The sequence below is a fragment of the Amblyomma maculatum genome, chromosome 4 (assembly GCF_055883805.1).
Source record: "Amblyomma maculatum isolate TAMU_Amacu chromosome 4, ASM5588380v1, whole genome shotgun sequence".
In the NCBI taxonomy this organism is placed as follows: Eukaryota; Metazoa; Arthropoda; class Arachnida; order Ixodida; family Ixodidae; genus Amblyomma; species Amblyomma maculatum.
The window spans coordinates 127,397,360-127,415,975 of NC_139347.1; the positions used below are offsets into that span (position 1 = coordinate 127,397,360).

Consider the following 18,616-nt stretch of genomic DNA (forward strand, 5'->3'; position numbering starts at 1 on the left):
ACTTCCACCCCTCAACTTAAGTAGAGGGGTGGAAGTTGAGGACAAGTTGAGGACAACCCAGAGGGCTATGGAACGAAAAATGGTAGGGGTAAGAGATAGAAAGCGTGCAGAGTGGGTCAGAGAAATAACTCAAGCTACCGACATTCTAGTGGAAATTAAGAAGAAGAAATGGACATGGGCAGGACATGTAATGCGAAGAGAGGATAACCGATGGTCGCTGAGGGTAACAAACTGGATTCCAAGGGAAGGAAAGCGTAGCAGGGGGCGGCAGAAGGTTAGGTGGGCGGATGAGATTAAGAAGTTCGCAGGGGTCAAGTGGATGCAGCTAGCTAAGAACCGGGTTAAGTGGAGAAATATGGGAGAGGCCTTCGCCTTGCAGTGGGCATAATCAGGCTGATGATGATGATGATGACTCCCCCCCCCCCCCCCCCTGCTAAGCTTAACGCCAGGTTGAATCATAACGCAACCATACGGTCGTATTTCGCTCTTCTTTTTTTTTCCTGACGCGATAGAGCTTTGGCATAAATTGCCTACTCGTGTTGTACAAAGTGCCAGTAAGACAGCATTCCAGGCAAGTTTCGACCAATACTTTAATGAACGTTAACATATTGTCCCTCGTGCGTCGCGTCCATCTTTGGATGTTCTGGTGTTTGTATAATTCTAAAACAAAGTGTTCGTTACTTTATACTATGTCATTTGAAATTTTAGTATGTGTTATTGATTTTATATGTATTGTTGATTCCCTCCCTGTCATGATCCTCAGTAGGGATTGACAGAATAAATAAATAAATAAATAAATAAATAAATAAATAAATAAATAAATAAATAAATAAATAAATAAATAAATATATAAATAAATAAATAAATAAATAAAACATGACCGCAATATATTGCCAAAGCGCCCTCAAGGATATATCGGCGTGAGCGTTAGCCAGAATGTTTAGCGCTTTAGCCACGTTAACAGCTGGGAGCTGCTGGCTTAGTCAAGCTGGCTCGAAGGAGAGTCGGAGGAGGAGGAAACTTTATTGAGAAAAAATTGGAACATTCTTTCTTCGTGAGAGGACGCTTCTCCTCAAGCCGCTCCACGGTTGGTCGTCGCTCGATGGCCCTCGACAACCTCCTTGGCCCATGGTGGCGTGCTGCCGTCCTGGAACAGAACTAAGCAATGCGGCCTCCCACAGTTCCGAATCGGTAATCTGCAAGCCCTCTGGCCGTTGCATGGTTTCACATTTAATCATGATGTGCTCTAGATCTGCCCTCTGATCACCGCAAAGGGAACATGAGAGGCTGTATTCGCCTGGATATCATCGTGCTCATTTATGTGGATTAAAGCACGTATTTGTCTGAAGTTTGCTGTGTAGTGTTTGGTGTGATTTGCTGAGTGTAGGTTGGGGCGCTGGATATTTCAGTCTGTTGTTCTTATACCAATTCGTAATTCCTTTGTACGTGGGGTCTGTCAGAGTCGTTACGGCGATCGTGAGCACAAATTTTGCGCCTCTGTCGCTCTTCCTGCCTTAGAACACTATGAACTAGAGCTAGTCACTTCGCTATGTTTATGCTTAACTTATTTTGTTATATTTCTACAACACATAAGCCTCGAACACTTTTTTATTTTAGAATTAGTTGAAGTTATTTTTTTGTCAGCAAAACTTTAGGGTACGATTTGTAGCGCTACCTGCTGGTTGTTTTTAAACTTCCATCTGCAGAGCAGCCTTCAAGCACATTGAGGGATATACTTTGGCTGCAGCGGCTGCAGTGTCTGTGTGCAAGGTCTTGTTTATAGTTGTGTTAGCAGTGTGCGTGCTTGGAGTTGTGTCGGTGAAAGTGACCTCGTTCGGAAACTCTGCTGCATAGATTCGGTAAGCACTCTTCGTCGGCTTTTATTTTGCGGCTCTTCGTGGCCTTTATGTCCTTTACTGGTTTTCAGTGTGCGATAGCTGCTGTAAACATGCAGCATCGCTCTCTCTCGAAGCTTCACTTAGGTCCGGTAACGGAGAACTTCCTTTGCTGCTGTGAAAGAGGCACATCCTGTTTTTCTCTACCGTAGCATGTGGTCGTGCAACTTTTACCGTATCAAGAGCGTCATCGCGAAACCAGTGAATGCGCCCACTAATAGCAGAATGTTTCGTCCGAAGTAGGTTGTGTGAAGGCCGCCTGCAGGTCTGCTTCCGTCTCTGCATAGCGGTAGGTGAGAACCTATTCAACAGAGTCGCTAGTGACGAGCGACATCAGCGGGTGTCCCATTTGTGTTTTCACCCCTGCCAAGTTGAAGGAGCTGGCCGTCAAGTTTCTGAGCGGCGTTGACAAGTAGGCGATGAGTCAGACAGCCGCGTTGACACTGCTGCAAAGCGACCCGGAGCTTTTGGCCCAATAAGCTTGCACGTCAGTTCACTCAATTCGTTACGAGTGGTCAAGTGGGCACAGATAGTAAAGGAAGGCGCGGTCAACCGGGCGTTGCCCATTAATAGCTTCGCGGCTTCGAGTATGGCGAAGCCAATGGCGACCTGCGCGTCTGGGTTTACTTGAGGAAAAGCGCTAGTCGAGCTGATCTGGCTTCCGGGAAGCTGATAGATTACCCCGGATGACGTCTGATCTCCGTCAGTAGCTTTTGCAGGCGCTGACTGGCGGGGACACGTTCACGATTGCTGCAGTTTCGCTCGGTTTCGCTTGTCGCTTGCGAGAACCCCTCGCATGCCGCTTTGCTTACGGCTTAACGCCAGCTGTTCTTACTGCCCCGTTTAAAAATGATTCTTATTTTTTTTTCTTTTTTTTTGTGGCAGAGACAACAGTCGAAGTGGTTACAAACAGGTGGGAAACAGGCAGCTGGCGAGCTAACCAACATAAATTGTTGCATGGCAAGTTTGAAGGAAGGACAAACATTCTCAGTGCTGACTCATCATAATAGTTTCCATTTGACGCCACCGTATGCGAAACTGCAGGGATGGAACTTCCGAAGAGCAACTTTATTTGGCTGTGGTTCAGCTATTATCTATGTGAATGCTGGCAATGCTTGTTGCTGGCCTTAGAAAAAAAAAAAAGAGGTGTACAGAATAATACATTGTGGGTACCATTAGAATTAGGCCCTAAAATGAACACAAAACTGGCTTGCTTTTTTATTGTCATTGTATCATTTGTTTCCACAGGTGATGCAATGTCATGGCAACAGCAGTCAGCTGTTGCCTTCACTTGCGTTAGGAAGGGCTTTTCTTAAGTATGTTTCCCAGCTGGAAGCATGGCAGTCACTTTATTTCTTACTCTTTGCAAATGCTAGACATCTGCAGTTGTGCGGGACCTAGTTTTCACAATCAGTGGTGATCATTACTGTGAATGCAAATAGGATATGGCTTAAAAGGAAATAAAATAGAAAAGTACCCAGCCCCACATCAAACAGTTTATATGCACTGCAGTTACTTTCCTCTTGGTAATGTTGGGTGCTAGGTAATACATTGTGTGTACTATTAGAATTAGGCCCTGAAATGAACACAAAACTGGCTTGCTTTTTATTGTCATTGTATCATTTGTTTCCACAAGTGATGCAATGTCATGGCAACAGCAGTCAGCTGGTGCCTTCACTTGCATTAGGAAGGGCTTTTCATAAGTACGTTTCCCAGCTGGAAGCATGACAGTCACTTTATTTCTTACACTTTGCAAATGCTGGACATCTGCAGTTGTGCAGGACATAGTTTTCACAATCAGTGGTGATCATTACTGTGAACGGAAAGAGGATATGGCTTAAAAGGAAATAATATAGAAAAGTACCCAGCCCCACATCAAACAGTTTACATATACTGCAGTTACTTTCCTCTTGGTAATGTTGGGTGCTAGGACCACTGTATGTGTTTGGCATGCCTTATCAGCCTTTATTGGAACTTTCAACATGGTGACACAAGATAGCAAGGAATGCTACCAGCAAGTTCAGACTCTGTCTGAAATATTGTGATGCAAGCATTGAACATCATCTGCTGTGTTTTAGTGCTGATGCAATGATAGTATTTCTAGCAAGCAGTTATAAACAGTTCCACTTATTGTAGTTAATGCAGCTGCTGACTTTCGTTTTTCGAGAATGCAAACTTGGTTCAAGAAACTGAAAAAATGCATGGTGGCAGAAAAGCACTTGATACTGTGCCATTTTTAGTTTGGGCTGGTGTTGATTGCTGCATTGTGCATGGCAATGACTCATGAAAGGAAAGTGCGATATTACTGTCAGCCAGCGGTTAGGTCACTCAACTACTGTGCCCAGTTATGCGGGATTGAATCCCAGCTGCTGCGGCTGCTTTTCTATGGAGGTGAAAAGCAAGGCACCCGTTTGCTGTGCGATGTCAGTGCATGTTAAGGAACCCCAGGTGGTTGAAATTTCTGGAGTCCTCCACTACGGCATCTGTCATAGTCTAAGCCACTTTGGGACGCTGAACCCCTAAAACCAAACCAGACTACTGTCAGCCACCAGATGCTCTTATTCAGCATTGCATCACTCTTCCTTCATTCATCATCACATCAAATCACTGCGTAGCATCATTCAGTTCACTGCCTTTGATTGTACAAAACAACCATGGGCATCCTGTTGTTTAACGATTGTTCTGCTTGGGTGTTTCCCATTATGTTTATTAGCATTCTACTTGGAATCCTTGGCAATCACACTATCCGTTATAAGTATATAGGTTGGCCTTCAGTGAACCTTGCTGTTCATAAATGAGTGACAGATTTCTCTGAGCGATAAACTCTTGCTCTATGAAGAGACTTTGTTGTATATGTATCTAAAACACATTGCCAAAAAGAATCCTAGGAGGTTTAGATCCTTAAACTGCGATGAGGCGAAAGCCTCTATCGCGCGGTGGTCCGAAGGCCTCCACTACGGCACTCCTTTCTCTCTGTTTTCACTACCCTTTTGCAATGGCGAGATAGCGTAAGCTATCAGCCAACATATAAAGCCCCGTTTCAACCGAGCCGTATGAACATGCCTGCATGGCCTAGGGATAACGTGAATGCAGGGGTTTTGGCAGGTTAATTGTGATATCACCCTCCCTTCCTCCCTTATAAAAGGGGGGGCCCAAGTTGGCAGCTTCTGCCAAGCCTAATGTCAGGAAGCCCTACGTTCACTTAGAGCTGTCAGCTGCTAGCTACCGCCTCCCACGACTTCATCTTCTAGTACTTCTTTGGATATAACGGACGGGCGATCACCGCGAGTATGAGCGCTTAAAGGCTTTCTTCTTAAAAGCTTGCACTAACAAGGAGGCGCTGGACTGCTTCCAGTATGATGAGGCCCAGAGCCATGCCTTAGCACTACCTCTCCAAACATTGCAGCATGCAACAGGGCAGCTAGATCATTTCAACTGGGGAATGTTGAGAGAAGGCAAATATTTCTTGAAACCAGAACTAACGTGAAACAACCTTACTGTGCTATGAAAGATATATGCACCTGCAGATGTTGCCTTTGTCAGGTTGAAGAGTATGAGGTATCTAAGTAAATAACTCCATGCCACAGTATTGTTATAATGTTAGCTGTCATTTTCTAGTTGCAGCTATCAGCAGGGAATGTATTTTTCAACAACACTGGTGTTTGGGCCCGTTGGTATTGATCCATCTTGTAAAGCGTTCACAGCACGGAAAAAATGAGATGAAAAAACACACACGTCCTGTCTTGTGTTTTCTTGTTCTCTTTTTTTTTTTTTTTTTTGTGCTGCAAACGCTTTACAAGATGTATTTTTCAGTCAGTGATGATAATGAGCAGCAGACATCTCTGGCAGAAGGGAAAGGCAACACCGAAGACTATATAAAAGTGATTGTCCCTGCGTTTCCTGTTGGGCACTCTTCCACTGTTGAGTTTTTTTCTCTAACTGTTGCTAACTCTCTGTCGGGTTTTTTATTTTAATTTTTTTAGCATATTAGTTCCGTGGAAATTGTACACTAGTAATAGACTATGATACTCTGCAGGAGTGAACATTTCTTGTTGTACTAGTCAGGTTTCCTCTTCTTGATCGGAATTTTACGTGGCAGGGGCCTTTTCTCGCTGTCCTTGCCCAATTAGCCATTTTTTTACTGAGCTGCTTCATTGTTGTCGCTTTCGTCTGAGTCCAAATTCACCAGTACTTCCTGAATATTTTCGTCCCCAAAGCACGAATGCAACGGGTATGCTGACTCACCACAGCTGCTGAAGATGACATGCTGATGGTGAAGCAACACACTAATGAATGGGGTGTAGAAACATCCACTTACTCTGTTGTCTGATGTTTACCCTACAAGTTCTGTGTGTTTATGCGGCCTCTCCATTTGTGGCGCAACATGCCCGCAGTACTTTTTATATCAGTAGTATCGGGTGGCAGTGAGTAAAGGCAACACAACTGCACTTGAGAGTAGCTGATGTTGTACATGTTGGGTCTTTGAGTTCTCTCTTCAGTGGCAGTGAAAGGGTTAATGGAGGACAGTGTAAACCATTTTGGGCATCCTGCTTATCGTATTCTGCTGTGTATACCTATTCTGAGCTACTGCAATGCAATCACGCTGCTGATTCTCTAAGACAAGCCCCATTCCAGCACAGCAATGCTTCTAAATGATGAAAAATTGTGCTCGAATTCATGCCTTGTCCTGGCTGGGAACAAATAGCATGGGCCAACTGAGTTAGCAGCTGTACTCTAGCAACACCCTTCAGTGTATTCTTTACCATTTCGTGCTTTTTTTTTCATCACATTTCCTTGGGTTTGAGCGTTGGCCATACACTGGGCAGGCGGGAGCCAAGAGGCGGTGCTCAGGGAGAGCTTGTTTGCATCGTGGATGGTTCGGAGGATGATGATGATTGTATTGCAGGATGGCGTAATGCGGCAGCATAGTTAAGGGTCATTGGCTCTTGAGGCGCATTTGTCGCTGTCGGCTTTGCACCAAGCACCTGCTGCACTTCTTCCCGGACGATGTCCGAAAGCATCGCTACTTGGGGCAGTTGTGACAATGGTAGCAATGGGTGTAGTTCTTCTCTGGCGACCTCATATGTAAGGTCCTGAAGGCTGTTACCACTATGTGCTGCTGTAGTGGCTTGAGAAGGCTGATTGACGTGGTCGGTTGTAGTGTCACATCCGAGTGTCCATTGTCTCTGATTGTGGACGCTTTGCTTTCAAATTTGGCCGCGGTTTTTGGCAGATTTTTGACAAGTACAGCAAAAAAGCTACTTTTAATGCCTTGCATTCTTTTGAATCATGTTAGGGTTGGCTTGGCAGAAGATGTGCTTCATTTCCTCAGGGTAACTTAAATTCTTGATTTGAGGAAGAATGACTGCACTCTTTCTTTCATAAATGCATTTGTAAAGGTCTTCAAGTTCCAGCTTGAATGTTTCCTGATCCTTCAAAAAAAACCCTCATGATTTTCTAACCAAATTCTTCCAGATCTCTGAAGTGCAAGTAAACTTGCTTCAACTTTGCAGTGTCGTCCCAGGCGTTGAATTTCCATCACACGGTTGTAGACTTCAAGCCATTCTTCCGCATCTTTATTGGGGATTCCTTGGAAGATGGGGGCTCATGGGGCTGCACGAAAATTAGAGGCTGTGTCTGTTCGGCTGGCTTCATGTTCAGGGGCTTGGGCACGTTGACCATGTCCAGCACCTCCACCAGATGTCATGTGGTAGTGACAAGGCAGCGGGAACAAAAGAGAAGACAGGCGTAATAGCACCGAAATCAACTCTTTATTGGGCTGACTTGTGCCCGCAAGAGAATTTAGCAACTTGGCAGTGGCAATAGCAGCAAATATGCTCGCTGGTCGTCGAACTGAAAATGTCCGCTGCATTTGGCAGTGCTTGATTTAAAGTCTGTGCAGAAACATCTAGATAAGTCATTAAAGATACTAGAAAAGTCTGGAACAACATGGAAACTGTTTTGCTTATTTGCGACCATTCCAGGCTGATCTTAAAGCATCTCGCGCTACGAAGAAATTGATAAAGCCATGTTTCACGACACAGATAATAAAACAGACAAATAGTGCAAGATCCTTTCATTCGCTGTAATCCCAGTGGTAAGGCCGCATGCCGATGGCTGTTGAAAACAACAAATAAAGATTTGTAACTTTGGCGTCAATAGTAAGTGCCCTTCCTACTGCTGATTTCTGTCAACCTTTCAGGTAGCAGTGGCTTGTGAATTTTCGTTATTGATGAAATGTTCCCCCTTCCTAGCATTTGATGTTTGGTGCATGCATAATTACAGCACTCATCTGGAGCAAGCTAGTGCTTTGGCATTGCTGAATTACTGTCATCCTGGCATTTATAGCTGGTTAAAGTTTCATCAGTGAGTAAATGCAACGGTACCTGACTCCTGGTCAGCACCATTTTCATCTGCTTAGGTGATAGTGCGCAGTGCTTGAACTGTATCTAAATCCAAGCACTTGAGCAACAAGGCTGCATTTTTTTTGTGACGTGATTTAGTTATTAACATGTAACATGATTGCATTGAAGGCCCTGTTCTTTAGAGAATCCAGCATAAGCTTTTGCACCAGCATTGTGGCCGAAAAATCACTGGCATGAGTCTGGCAGTTGGTCATTGCCAGGTCACTTGGCCAGATACTGATTTGTTGGCGGGTTATGTGATATTATAAGATCCAGTTACAGAGCCAATGTGGCAGGAGCTGTGAGCTTGGGTCTCATTGAAAGGGCGCGTTAGGTGGGAATGGAAACTACTCGGACACTCGATTCCAGAGTTAGACACATTGCTTCTAGGCCAAGCAGGCACGTTCATATGACTTGTTTAAGGCGGAGCTTTCTATCTATGTCGAAGTGTCTTTTAAGTAATATGTGACTTGCGTCTATTTGCTGATGAGCATGTGTGAGATAATTCAGGCACAAATCAAGGGATTAGTGAATAAGCGAAGGCATGCACGCGAACAAGGATCCACAAGGGAAGATGGCAGACGGGAGCCATTTTAACACTGTCACATCCGACCCTTAAAGCGTAGCTTAGGTGTCACCTCAAATTGTTTTTGTGCTATCATTTAGGTAGAGCCAGTTTTTGAGCATAGGTAATGATTTAGATGTGCTCTATTGGCACTTGGTTTGAACGTCAATTGAGTAGAGTTTGGTAAAAGTTGAGCAGCAGAAGGAGCTCTGCCTTTGAGCGATTCAAGAAATACAACTACTACTGAGGTGAATATAGCTCCCTCTGATTTCCCACCTCTGCTATTCTCCACCTCCTGCTAAGCATGAAGCTTAACTTTAGAGCAGGCACTATCAAAGTCTGGGGCATGATACAGCTAATAATGACTCTGTACCATCCTCATAAAAGGGAGGAACTGTGGGACTGACCTTGTTACCTCTGTGTTAAGAAACGACAATGGTGACTGTGGTGACAAAACAGTTGTGGGCAGCTATGAAATGTATGGGTAGTTTGGCTTTGTTTTTTTAGAGCTTTAGCTTTTGTTAGCTTGCTTCTCAGTTCCGTGCTGCCAGTGCCCACAGCACAACATGCATTTCTGTGTGCAGCCATCCTAGCCGCGAGTAGTTATAATTGCCTAAATATTATTTGCCACCAGCTGGAATTCATGGCGAACTACACTGGAGGAGTGGTTAGGATACTCAGCTGCTGATCCAGGTTTTATCTTGCGATGCATGTTACAGCACTTTTTTTTTACCACTAAGGTAAAATGTATGCACACTGACTTTCATCTCTTTGAAAGCCCCAGAAGGAAAGGGAAACAGCGCAGCTTAGACAGTACTGAATAAATAGATAGCGGCATAGGTTCTAAACCTAAATTATAAAGAGCTTTTTAAGGCCCTGAATATTCTTGCATGGCTTTAAATTTTGCTGTCCAATATTTTTCGTTGCTGGGCCTCGAGAAAATATGGAACTCGCATCTTTTTGTTCTTGCATGTTAATACCCTGAATGTGATCAGACAACAGTTAGCTTAGACTGACTCTAGGGTCGAAATTGTTGAATATTGATGAAAATCTTGGATGGCTTTATTTGTGCTGATGACTGCATGTTGTGATTTAAATGATACATTTCAAGCATTACTGGATGGCACCCGTTCATGGGCTACACACCATGTACTTTTAATGCCTGTTTGTAGCTGAGAAGGAATTGAAAACTGAGGTGTTCCAAGCATTGTGCAAAATTTTATCACATTGATCTAAAGATGTGTGTGTGATACATACATTGTTGAGGATTGTGTCATTTTGCTTGCTTAAATAATCATGTAGTTGCCCTGTCTTTTCACAAAAGATGAGAAGTCATATGAAAAGGGTATAATTTATTTTCAAACAACCATCACTCTGGCCACATCAGATTCGTGTAAGTCCAGCAGTTAGCCTCGCGGTCTACAACTCTTCATTTTGCAGTCCTCTCCTTTTATTCTTTAATGAGATATTTTATGTACCTTATTCACCTGGGACACAACTTCATGAAACAAGAGTTAAGGTACGAGGAACCTATGCTTCGTTCGGTTTTATCAGAGGCCATCTCAACATCCATTCCTATCTGCCTTCTTTGCAAGATGAGGTGCCCTCTGGGGAGTGCAAGAAAATTTATCTCTCACCTACACAACTGATTGAAAATAAATGCACTTGGGTTAGCAAAAATGTTTCAGTTCCACAGGGCATTGTCCATACTTTGTCACCAAGTAATGGCCCAGGTCTTGAGGAGACGCGTGGGAGCTGTTGGAGTGACCGACAGGCAGGCAGCTGATGCCGACTAAACCAAGGTGCCTTTTCATTCTGCAGTCGTGTATATATATGCATATATATATATATATATATATATATAGCCACTGTTATCATAACTGATAGGTGGCGACCTGTGCAGTCTTATGTCAGCAAAATGGTAGATGTGTGCTTGACATGGGCCACCTTCTATCTATGCCACCTGCAGGTAGCATGAAGTGCACGCACGCACAGGAACAGATGGTTTGATATTAACCAGTGAAGTATCGGAGGGGGCAGAGGAAGAGAGCCACACATGTGCGTGGTGGATGTATGAAAGGCACAGTTTATTTACTCTCGTCAAGCCATGTATTGTCCTTTCTAGGCTGTCTTTAAGATGCTCTCTTTTTTTTTTCGGTGTACTTCTCATATTTGTTATGGGCCTCCATCAGCTTCTCGTTTGGTCTTGTGTTCTGCCTCTTTGTGTGTCAAGTACTAGGATTCTACATCACTTCTAGATACTGCCATGTCATGAGCAGCTGGTTACGAGTGTCCTTCAAGAGTAAAAGAAAGACTCAAGCATAAATTAAAAAAAATGATGGGTGCAATTTTAAGAAACTGGAGCAAGCAGGGGAGTTAGGGGCCAAAAAGACACGGGTTAATAACATCCTGGCTAACATTGGGGGGGAAAAATGGACATGGGCAGGACATGTCATTCGAAGGCATGAAAACTCGTGGTCCTTGCTAGCAATGGATTCAGAGAGATTTTAAGCATAACAGGGCGTGGCAAGAAATCGGGTGAGTTTATGAGAGTAGAAAGTTCTGCGGGAATAAGATGCAGGGGTGGAAGTGCTACTCCATTTGCTCCAAACTGCTTTCCCTGCTCCATCCTGCTCCAAAATAACATATTGCTCCAAAATTGCCCCAAACCTTAATGTTTTGCCATCATGTTTAGCAGAACCTGGCCTTACTGCTCAGTGGACCCAGGGAACTTTTCTGTCTGCAATGAACTACATGAGTTGTTCTAATGATTCTGCTGTGAAAACAAACGCATACCTCGCCATCGAGCCTCTTTGTTAAGAGCAAATGTGTCTAACCTACATGAGGCAAAAGCACGCTTGAAGCGTTATGGGCGATGCCACGAAGGTGCAAATCATCATAAATTTTCTCAAGAGTGTTGGAAAGTCATACAGGGCATACCTTTAACGTCTTGCACTTAAGATAGCCTCAGCATTGCTGAGGCAAAAGCACGAGGAGCCACTGGCAGAGGCTTAGGAAGTAAATAATCTGAAGAGAGAAAACGCTACCCATGAGTGCTGTTAATCCTCCTTGCAGGCAGCTCTGATCAGTGCTCAGGAATTTATCGACAACAAGCACAGGATCAAATAGAATGCATACAAGATAGCTTAAGTTTGCTGCTCATTGATGTGAATTCCAAACTAGTGGTGGTGCTTGAGTGTACCAAAGTACTTTGGTAAACTCCATGTTTGAATCTATCAAGTGGCGAAAAGCTTTTTTTCAGATGTGAAGCGTAGAAAAAAGCATTCCATTTGGTAGTGTTGTTCCAAATTGTGGCTGAGGTCAGCTGCGATATTTTAAGCATCTGTGCATGTTTTGGCTGTTTCTCTTGGCTTGTCAGAGATGCATGCACAGTCAAGCCGAGCATTAAACTTTGAAAAAAAGAAACAAAAAACAAATTGGATTATTTTGTATGTCAGGAATAGAAATTGCAATTATTAAATGCATTTGAGCCTAAAAACATGCTCCAAAACATAATTAGCATGCTCCAAAACTCGTTTTACTGCTCCAAAGCTGCTCCAAAATGCTCAAGCCTGCTTCCACCCCTGAAGATGGCTGCAGCTATCATTGTACACAGTTCGATTAGAATCCTTTGTCCTGCAGGGAACGTATTTGAACTGATGATGATGATGCATCATTGTGCTTTATTGGAGCAGAAAGGGCATGCAAAAGCACTGCAGTGGTGCTTCCCATTACCAGGTTCTTCCCAGGCCTGCACAGAGATGTGGGAGAGTGAATGAATTGGTATCTCGTATAAAACTGTTGATGCCGGTAGAACTGCACAGTGGTGAGAGAGGACATGCTGCTCTGAGCTTGTGACCGTGGGTTGAGCTCTTAGAATGTGGTGTCTGCTTTTCTTCTGTCAATCTTGTTGTGTCTTACTAACTCAGCAGTAGTTCTGCCAGCAATGCCTGCAATGTAGAAAGCATTGTGGGAATAATTACGAATTAACGAGGTGTTTTAGGTTGCTAGGGGCACACTTGAGTTCTTTGATTCCCTGTCTGCATTAAAATTTTTTACTTATCTATTTTGCACTGCTAGTTTCAGTGTACTGCAGAGAAATAAAATTTACATTTAACCAGATTTAAGGTCAGATGGTTGTGGTTGTCATGAATAAAGAAAATTTTGTGAATCAAATTGTTTCGCCTGTGGCCGCCATGTGCACGCGCCCCTCTCCTGCAAGAGGAGATCCACTCGTTGAAAACAAAGTAGTGGGTTCTGCTGCACTTGGGCGGTTCATGCTAGTAACAGGTACCAGCAACAGACATAGCAGGAGCTGTCTGCACACACTGGCCACTTCGTAGGATTTTTGTTCACTCCCAAGGGGGTGCCATGTGCCGTGAAAAGGGTGAATCTAGTAATATTGCACTCAGGTGGGAACCCTGCCACGTTATAATGAACGTCAAATTTAGTCGTATAGGTTACAAAGCTGTAAGGCTCCACGAAGTGTGCAGTAACTTCTGTATTCATCAGTGGCTTATAAAGGTGTGCATTTAGGCCTTTTGGGGGAGTTTCTCCATGTGAGCTACCCTAATATTTTATGAAGTGCTGCTAGGACTAGAGGGAATACGGGCACCGCGACCAGGCAACTTGTCCAGTATGCAGCGTCATTTCTGCCTTTAAAGGTGTAATAAATGATGGCGACTGCTTGCTTCTCTGAATTCTTCTGTCTGTGTGCCGGGCAAGTATGTCCTCGAGGGTGCTGCCATCCTTCCCTGGTCATGTGATCTGCTTGCTTGCAGGCAATGGCAGAGCCCAGCAAGGTACCACCACCCGGTTACGCTGATCCGCCTCCTTCCTACCATGCCTCGATGCATGGCTTCCAACCCAGTGAGTGCTTCCCTTTTACAGGCCTGTGTTTGCCCGCTCTGTGTAGGCATCAGGGCTTACATGGCACACCCTTCTTCTTGCAGAGTACTTAATTCGACAGATGGTGATGGATTGCATGGTATTCTGTGGGCTGGCAACTATACTCCCTGACAAGTTTCTGTGGCTATGCAGCCAAAGCTATAGAGCCAAAATGTATCAGCTCCTTGCGCAGCAGAATATAGTCCCTTGGTAAACTGCGCAAATCGTGCTCTGGAATATTATATCATTACAAAAATGCCTGTTTTTATTACATCACGATTGGGCTACAATATAGGCCAGTACAACGTTAGTGTAGTGCATTTTAAAATCGGTACACGACACCATGCAAACGGGATGGCCACGCCATCTGCCGGGAATTTCCTGAACCGTACGTCAGCTGCTGCGTCTACCCGTCGGTGTCTGTACTCTTGCGTAATGTGCTTGTTTTGGCAGCGTACGTAGCATATGATATTCACTAACCATGAATATGCATTCTCTTATACCTTAAATAATCTAAAGAAAGACAATTCTGTGTCATTGGAGGCTTGGAAGGCAATATTTCATGCAAAGAAGGAACTGAAACCGAAACCGTATCTGAGGCCAGATATGCCAGAACCACATCGCATAGTAACATCATGACGAAACTTCCACCTCCGTAACCTTGGCTCTATAGCCATAAAAACTTGTCCGCGAGTGTAATGGCATTGATTCCTTCTGCAGCATTAGGTTTACGCAGGTGCAGGGGAATGTTCTGAGTGTGCCGCGTGCATTTATTGATTCATTTATTTGTTACTACTGCCAGCCCTGCTTTTCGCAAGTGCAAAAAAGGAAAATAAGTGTCCAAAATAAGTGTATGGGTTCTGACGCATACTCTTACATATAAGAAATTATATTGGCTAGAATTCATGCACTTGAACAATGTAAGGGTTCGGTGCACAACACTAGATAAATTAAAAGGAACACATGCTCATTAATTGTGGAAAAGAAGAATGCACGGGTCATTTCTTAAACTGAACTTTACCTTTTTCGTTATCGCAAAAAAATGGCCTTTTTCCATAGGTCTCGAAATACATTTTTCTTACAGTACAAATAATACTGCAGCACACATTGCAGCATACAGAATTGCACATTATGGAATGCTTTTTCAAAAACATAAGCTACACAACAAGAACTTTATTATGAATTCACAAAAAAAAGTTGGAAAATTGCCATTTTTGTAGCGCGTTAATAAATATAAGACAGGAAAGGCACGATATTGGCATAGCAATATTGGTCAATATCCACAGATTCATTATTAACAAACCATAATACCATGATACAAACCATAATACCATAACCGTAATACCATGATACTTTTGAACTCCTCTCGGCTGTCCTTTGCTGACGCTTAACTTTTTGGCTCCCATTCGTAGGACTATCTCCCGTGCCTTCTGCTTCAAAATGAGGCTGTTTATTGAAAGGTTTGTGGTGCACACGTGCTTAAACTGCAGTCAAAGAACGTTTTTTAGTTCTTCATACACCGTTGACCTCGTCTGCATTCGGTTTCAAGCCGAGGCTCCATTCTTATAATGTCCTTACAAATCTTACAAGTTCACATGAAGGAATTGCGTATAAAGCTTCTGCAGGGTACTTTGATGGGTTCACAATTATATTGTTCAGCAGAGAGGATACAGATAATGTATGCACATAATAAGAAATAAAGTTGTCAGGAAATGCAAAGGAACAACTGAGGGATGCAAAAAATGCCAAGGTTTTGCAGAGAAACCAGCCTAAACCACATTATTTAGTTATGCAGAAGGTTCACGGGGCAGACGGAGAAGCAAATCAAAATTAACGAAAACCTACCATGCCTTATTTGGTGTTGCAGCTCCGGGCTACCCTCCAGCAGCGGGTGCACAGCAGCCTCCGCCACCGGGATTTGCTCCATCGGCTCCCCCTGGTGCTGGCGCTGCTCCCTACGCAGCGTGGCTCCCACAGGGCACAGCTGTGCCCACTGTGGTAGTCAACGTGTCTGAGTGGGGTCCCTACCCCGTGCAGCTGACGTGCCCCAACTGCGGGGCGCAGGTGCTGACAGCCACAACAACGCGCCCAGGCCTGCTCACCTGGCTGCTCTCGGGAGCCTGTGTCCTGTTCGGGTGAGCACTGCGGTCCTGTGAGAACTCAACTGGCACAGCGGCTATTGGGTTGATCACTTAAGACATGCCTTCATTATGCACGTTACGGATATGGGGCACAAATAAAACAAATTTAGACTTGCATAGTGAGCATGCATTTAAGCATGCAGTGAGTGATTCAGTTTGTAATGCTTAATGCTGGTGCTTAGTGCTGGCGAGAATTTTACAGGAGGAGGTCCCATAGTTTGCTCCGAAAGGGAGACATCCTGTTGTGCTTGGCCATATTGCAGCAAGTACAGGGCAGCGGTAATAAAAATGGTGTGAACGCGCAAACGAGAAGATGCAGTGCTCCGTCAAGGTGGCTGCACAGCTCCCTGCACTTTGTCCTTGTCTCTCACTCGGTTGCTGAAAGGCACGTGGCATTGCCGCCCTCTTATTAAGGCAGGTGTGGATAATTCAAAGCATATTAACTACATATGTAAGTGCACTTTGTAAGCAGCAAAACATGTCGGCAAGAATAGCAGTGGCAAGCTGAATTTCAGCCGTGAGTAAATAACTTACTAATCTTTTGGCCAAATAAATTGTAGTGCCAGTTAATGTACACCGAGCGAGAGCAGTCCACTTATAATGATATTCAGAAAACCGGAAAATCCAATTGTTATAGCCGATTATCTTTATAACTTAAGATTACTTCAGATTGGCAGAAAATTGCATCCGCCCAGCCCTGATCTTGGTCTGGTGCTTTTCTTTCATGAAGCGCTCCGGTTCATTGCACCGGCCAGGGTGTGTGGCATAAAGAAATTTTCATTATTTTAATGTTCATGCCAGAATTACACCTGTTCATGGGCAGAAAGAAAAAAAGACCGATGGTCAGCTCTGTATAATGTGCAGTTACACCTTAAAGGTCCACGGAAACGGCCCCCAAGAAACCACTGATAAACGTGTTCAGTGTGTAGAACACATCCTTTTGAGCATTAACGCAAAGTATAACTCCTTGGAACAAATCCAGCGATTTATTATTAATTTTTAAAAACAGCGTTTTTTGAAATTCGCGGGCAGAGGGAATGTCGTTTGGCGGTGTCGCATGGAACTATTTCCTAATCCCGTGACGTCACGGGTAGGTTGACTGGCAAGGCTTGCTAGAAGCTGCCATTCGCTGCGGTCACTGCAACCATGACGTCATGAACACACTTCCGGTAGCTGCGAAAGTCGTCTGCTCGTGCGCTGCTCGAACTCTGTGCGGGCTGTTACAGCTCGCCGCCCTTATCGGTTAGGTGGCCATTGCCCATTAAGTGCAACAACCGAAGCGACGCAGGGATTGGCAGAACGAAGCTGCATTTACAAATATCTTATTTATATAACGTGGTTTCAGGAGTATCGGAGCGTCGTCCGACGAGGCGTCAACAGCACGGTCAAGCACCGCACGATGGCAGCACCTCCTTGACCGCCGTAAACACCGCCGCTGTGGCCCCTCCTCCCGCATACCGTTCGCGAACGACACGGCGGATCGTTAGCACCGATGTCCGAAATAAAGCGTGCTAAAATTTGTTGGCGTCTGGAATATTGAGCCGAATATCAAGTATGAAGCCCTCGTGAGGATCGCTGACCAGCAGCAAATTGCTGGTAATAGCGATAGCCGTGATACAAGCTAGTTTCTGCTCATACCAGCTGCCGCTGGTGCATTTCGGCTGATCCGATCTGCTCGTACTAGCTCTGCGATTAATGCGTCGGCAGAGTTAATCCTATAATTATTTTACTATGGCAGGATAGGAATCACTATAAGGCAGTTTCATAAGTAGACGATTTACGACAGCGTTGATCATGTTCCAAAGCGTCGACCGCCGCGGCTTCAAAGCGAAACAAAAGGCCTAGCGACGACTAGGGACGGTCACGCACGGCGCCGGCGTTCGCCGCGCTCGCACGTTCCACCCCCGCGGTAATTGTGTAACGTACCTTAGCCTGCTCGCGGCATCCCGTGCTGCAAGCATTGCAAACTCGTGTACTTTCATAGCTAAGGCCGCGTATTTTTTGGCGTTCTGCTCAGCAACAAGCCGTTCAAACGATACTGTAGGCACGACAAGGCTTCAGTATGCAGTCGCTGCGCTGTCGGCCGTAATCGAAGACGTCGGGCGGCACCATAATCTATACATCGATCTTTAAACGTGATACAGTGGGCGAATGAATAACTTTGTGAAGCAGACCCGCTCGTACGTTTTGCGCACTCGGGCGCCGACGAGTAGCTTCCGTCAACAGACGCCGTCATAACCTCGGTTAACGACGCAAATCGAGGTCGTCAAGCTCGGTTTGCGGTAACCGCGGTTAGTGGCGCAACCATGGTTTGGTCCGCCGTGTAATATAGGATAACCACGGGTTCGCGGTTACACTAACCGTCGCTGCACGAACTGGCGAACTCCTCAGGCATGTGCGAGCGAGGACGGGTTGGCGCGAGTACGCCAGCGAGCGAGCGCGCGGCAACCGGAAGTTCGTCGAAGTGACGTATGTCTGGGCGGAGCTTTGAACTTGCTTGTATTCTTTGTTTTTTTATGGCTCCCTTCGGCGTACGAGTTGAGAGGGAAAATTGGAAGGGTCATTTTTAATCGCCGATATCTCTGGTGTTGCAGAAGCTAGATCGAAAATTTTTGCGGGAGAATGATGGGTGGTTCAATAACTATCAGTGTTATGGCGTTGTTTACCCTTCTTTGTGACCCCTTTCAGTGGACCTTTAATGATTTCATCCAGAGTCTTAGCACA

General features: G+C 44.8%; 1 protein-coding gene across 4 annotated transcripts in view; it reads left to right on the forward strand.

The window, feature by feature from the left end:
• Positions 1-1,724: 1,724 nt before the first annotated feature.
• The window catches only part of LOC146192349 (lipopolysaccharide-induced tumor necrosis factor-alpha factor homolog), a 31,925-nt gene continuing 15,033 nt past the window's right edge, over positions 1,725-18,616 (forward strand). Inside the window, exons 1-4 of one of the 4 annotated variants that reach the window (XM_084602457.1) lie at positions 1,742-1,859; positions 7,371-7,440; positions 13,646-13,733; positions 15,619-15,886. In XM_084602457.1, the coding sequence (XP_084458583.1) occupies positions 13,649-13,733; positions 15,619-15,886 (353 nt within the window). In that variant the 5' untranslated portion in view covers positions 1,742-1,859; positions 7,371-7,440; positions 13,646-13,648. Of the gene's footprint in view, positions 1,860-7,370; positions 7,441-10,552; positions 10,667-13,645; positions 13,734-15,618; positions 15,887-18,616 lie in introns of all 4 variants that reach the window. The other 3 variants (XM_084602454.1, XM_084602455.1, XM_084602453.1) reach the window with 3 other exon arrangements.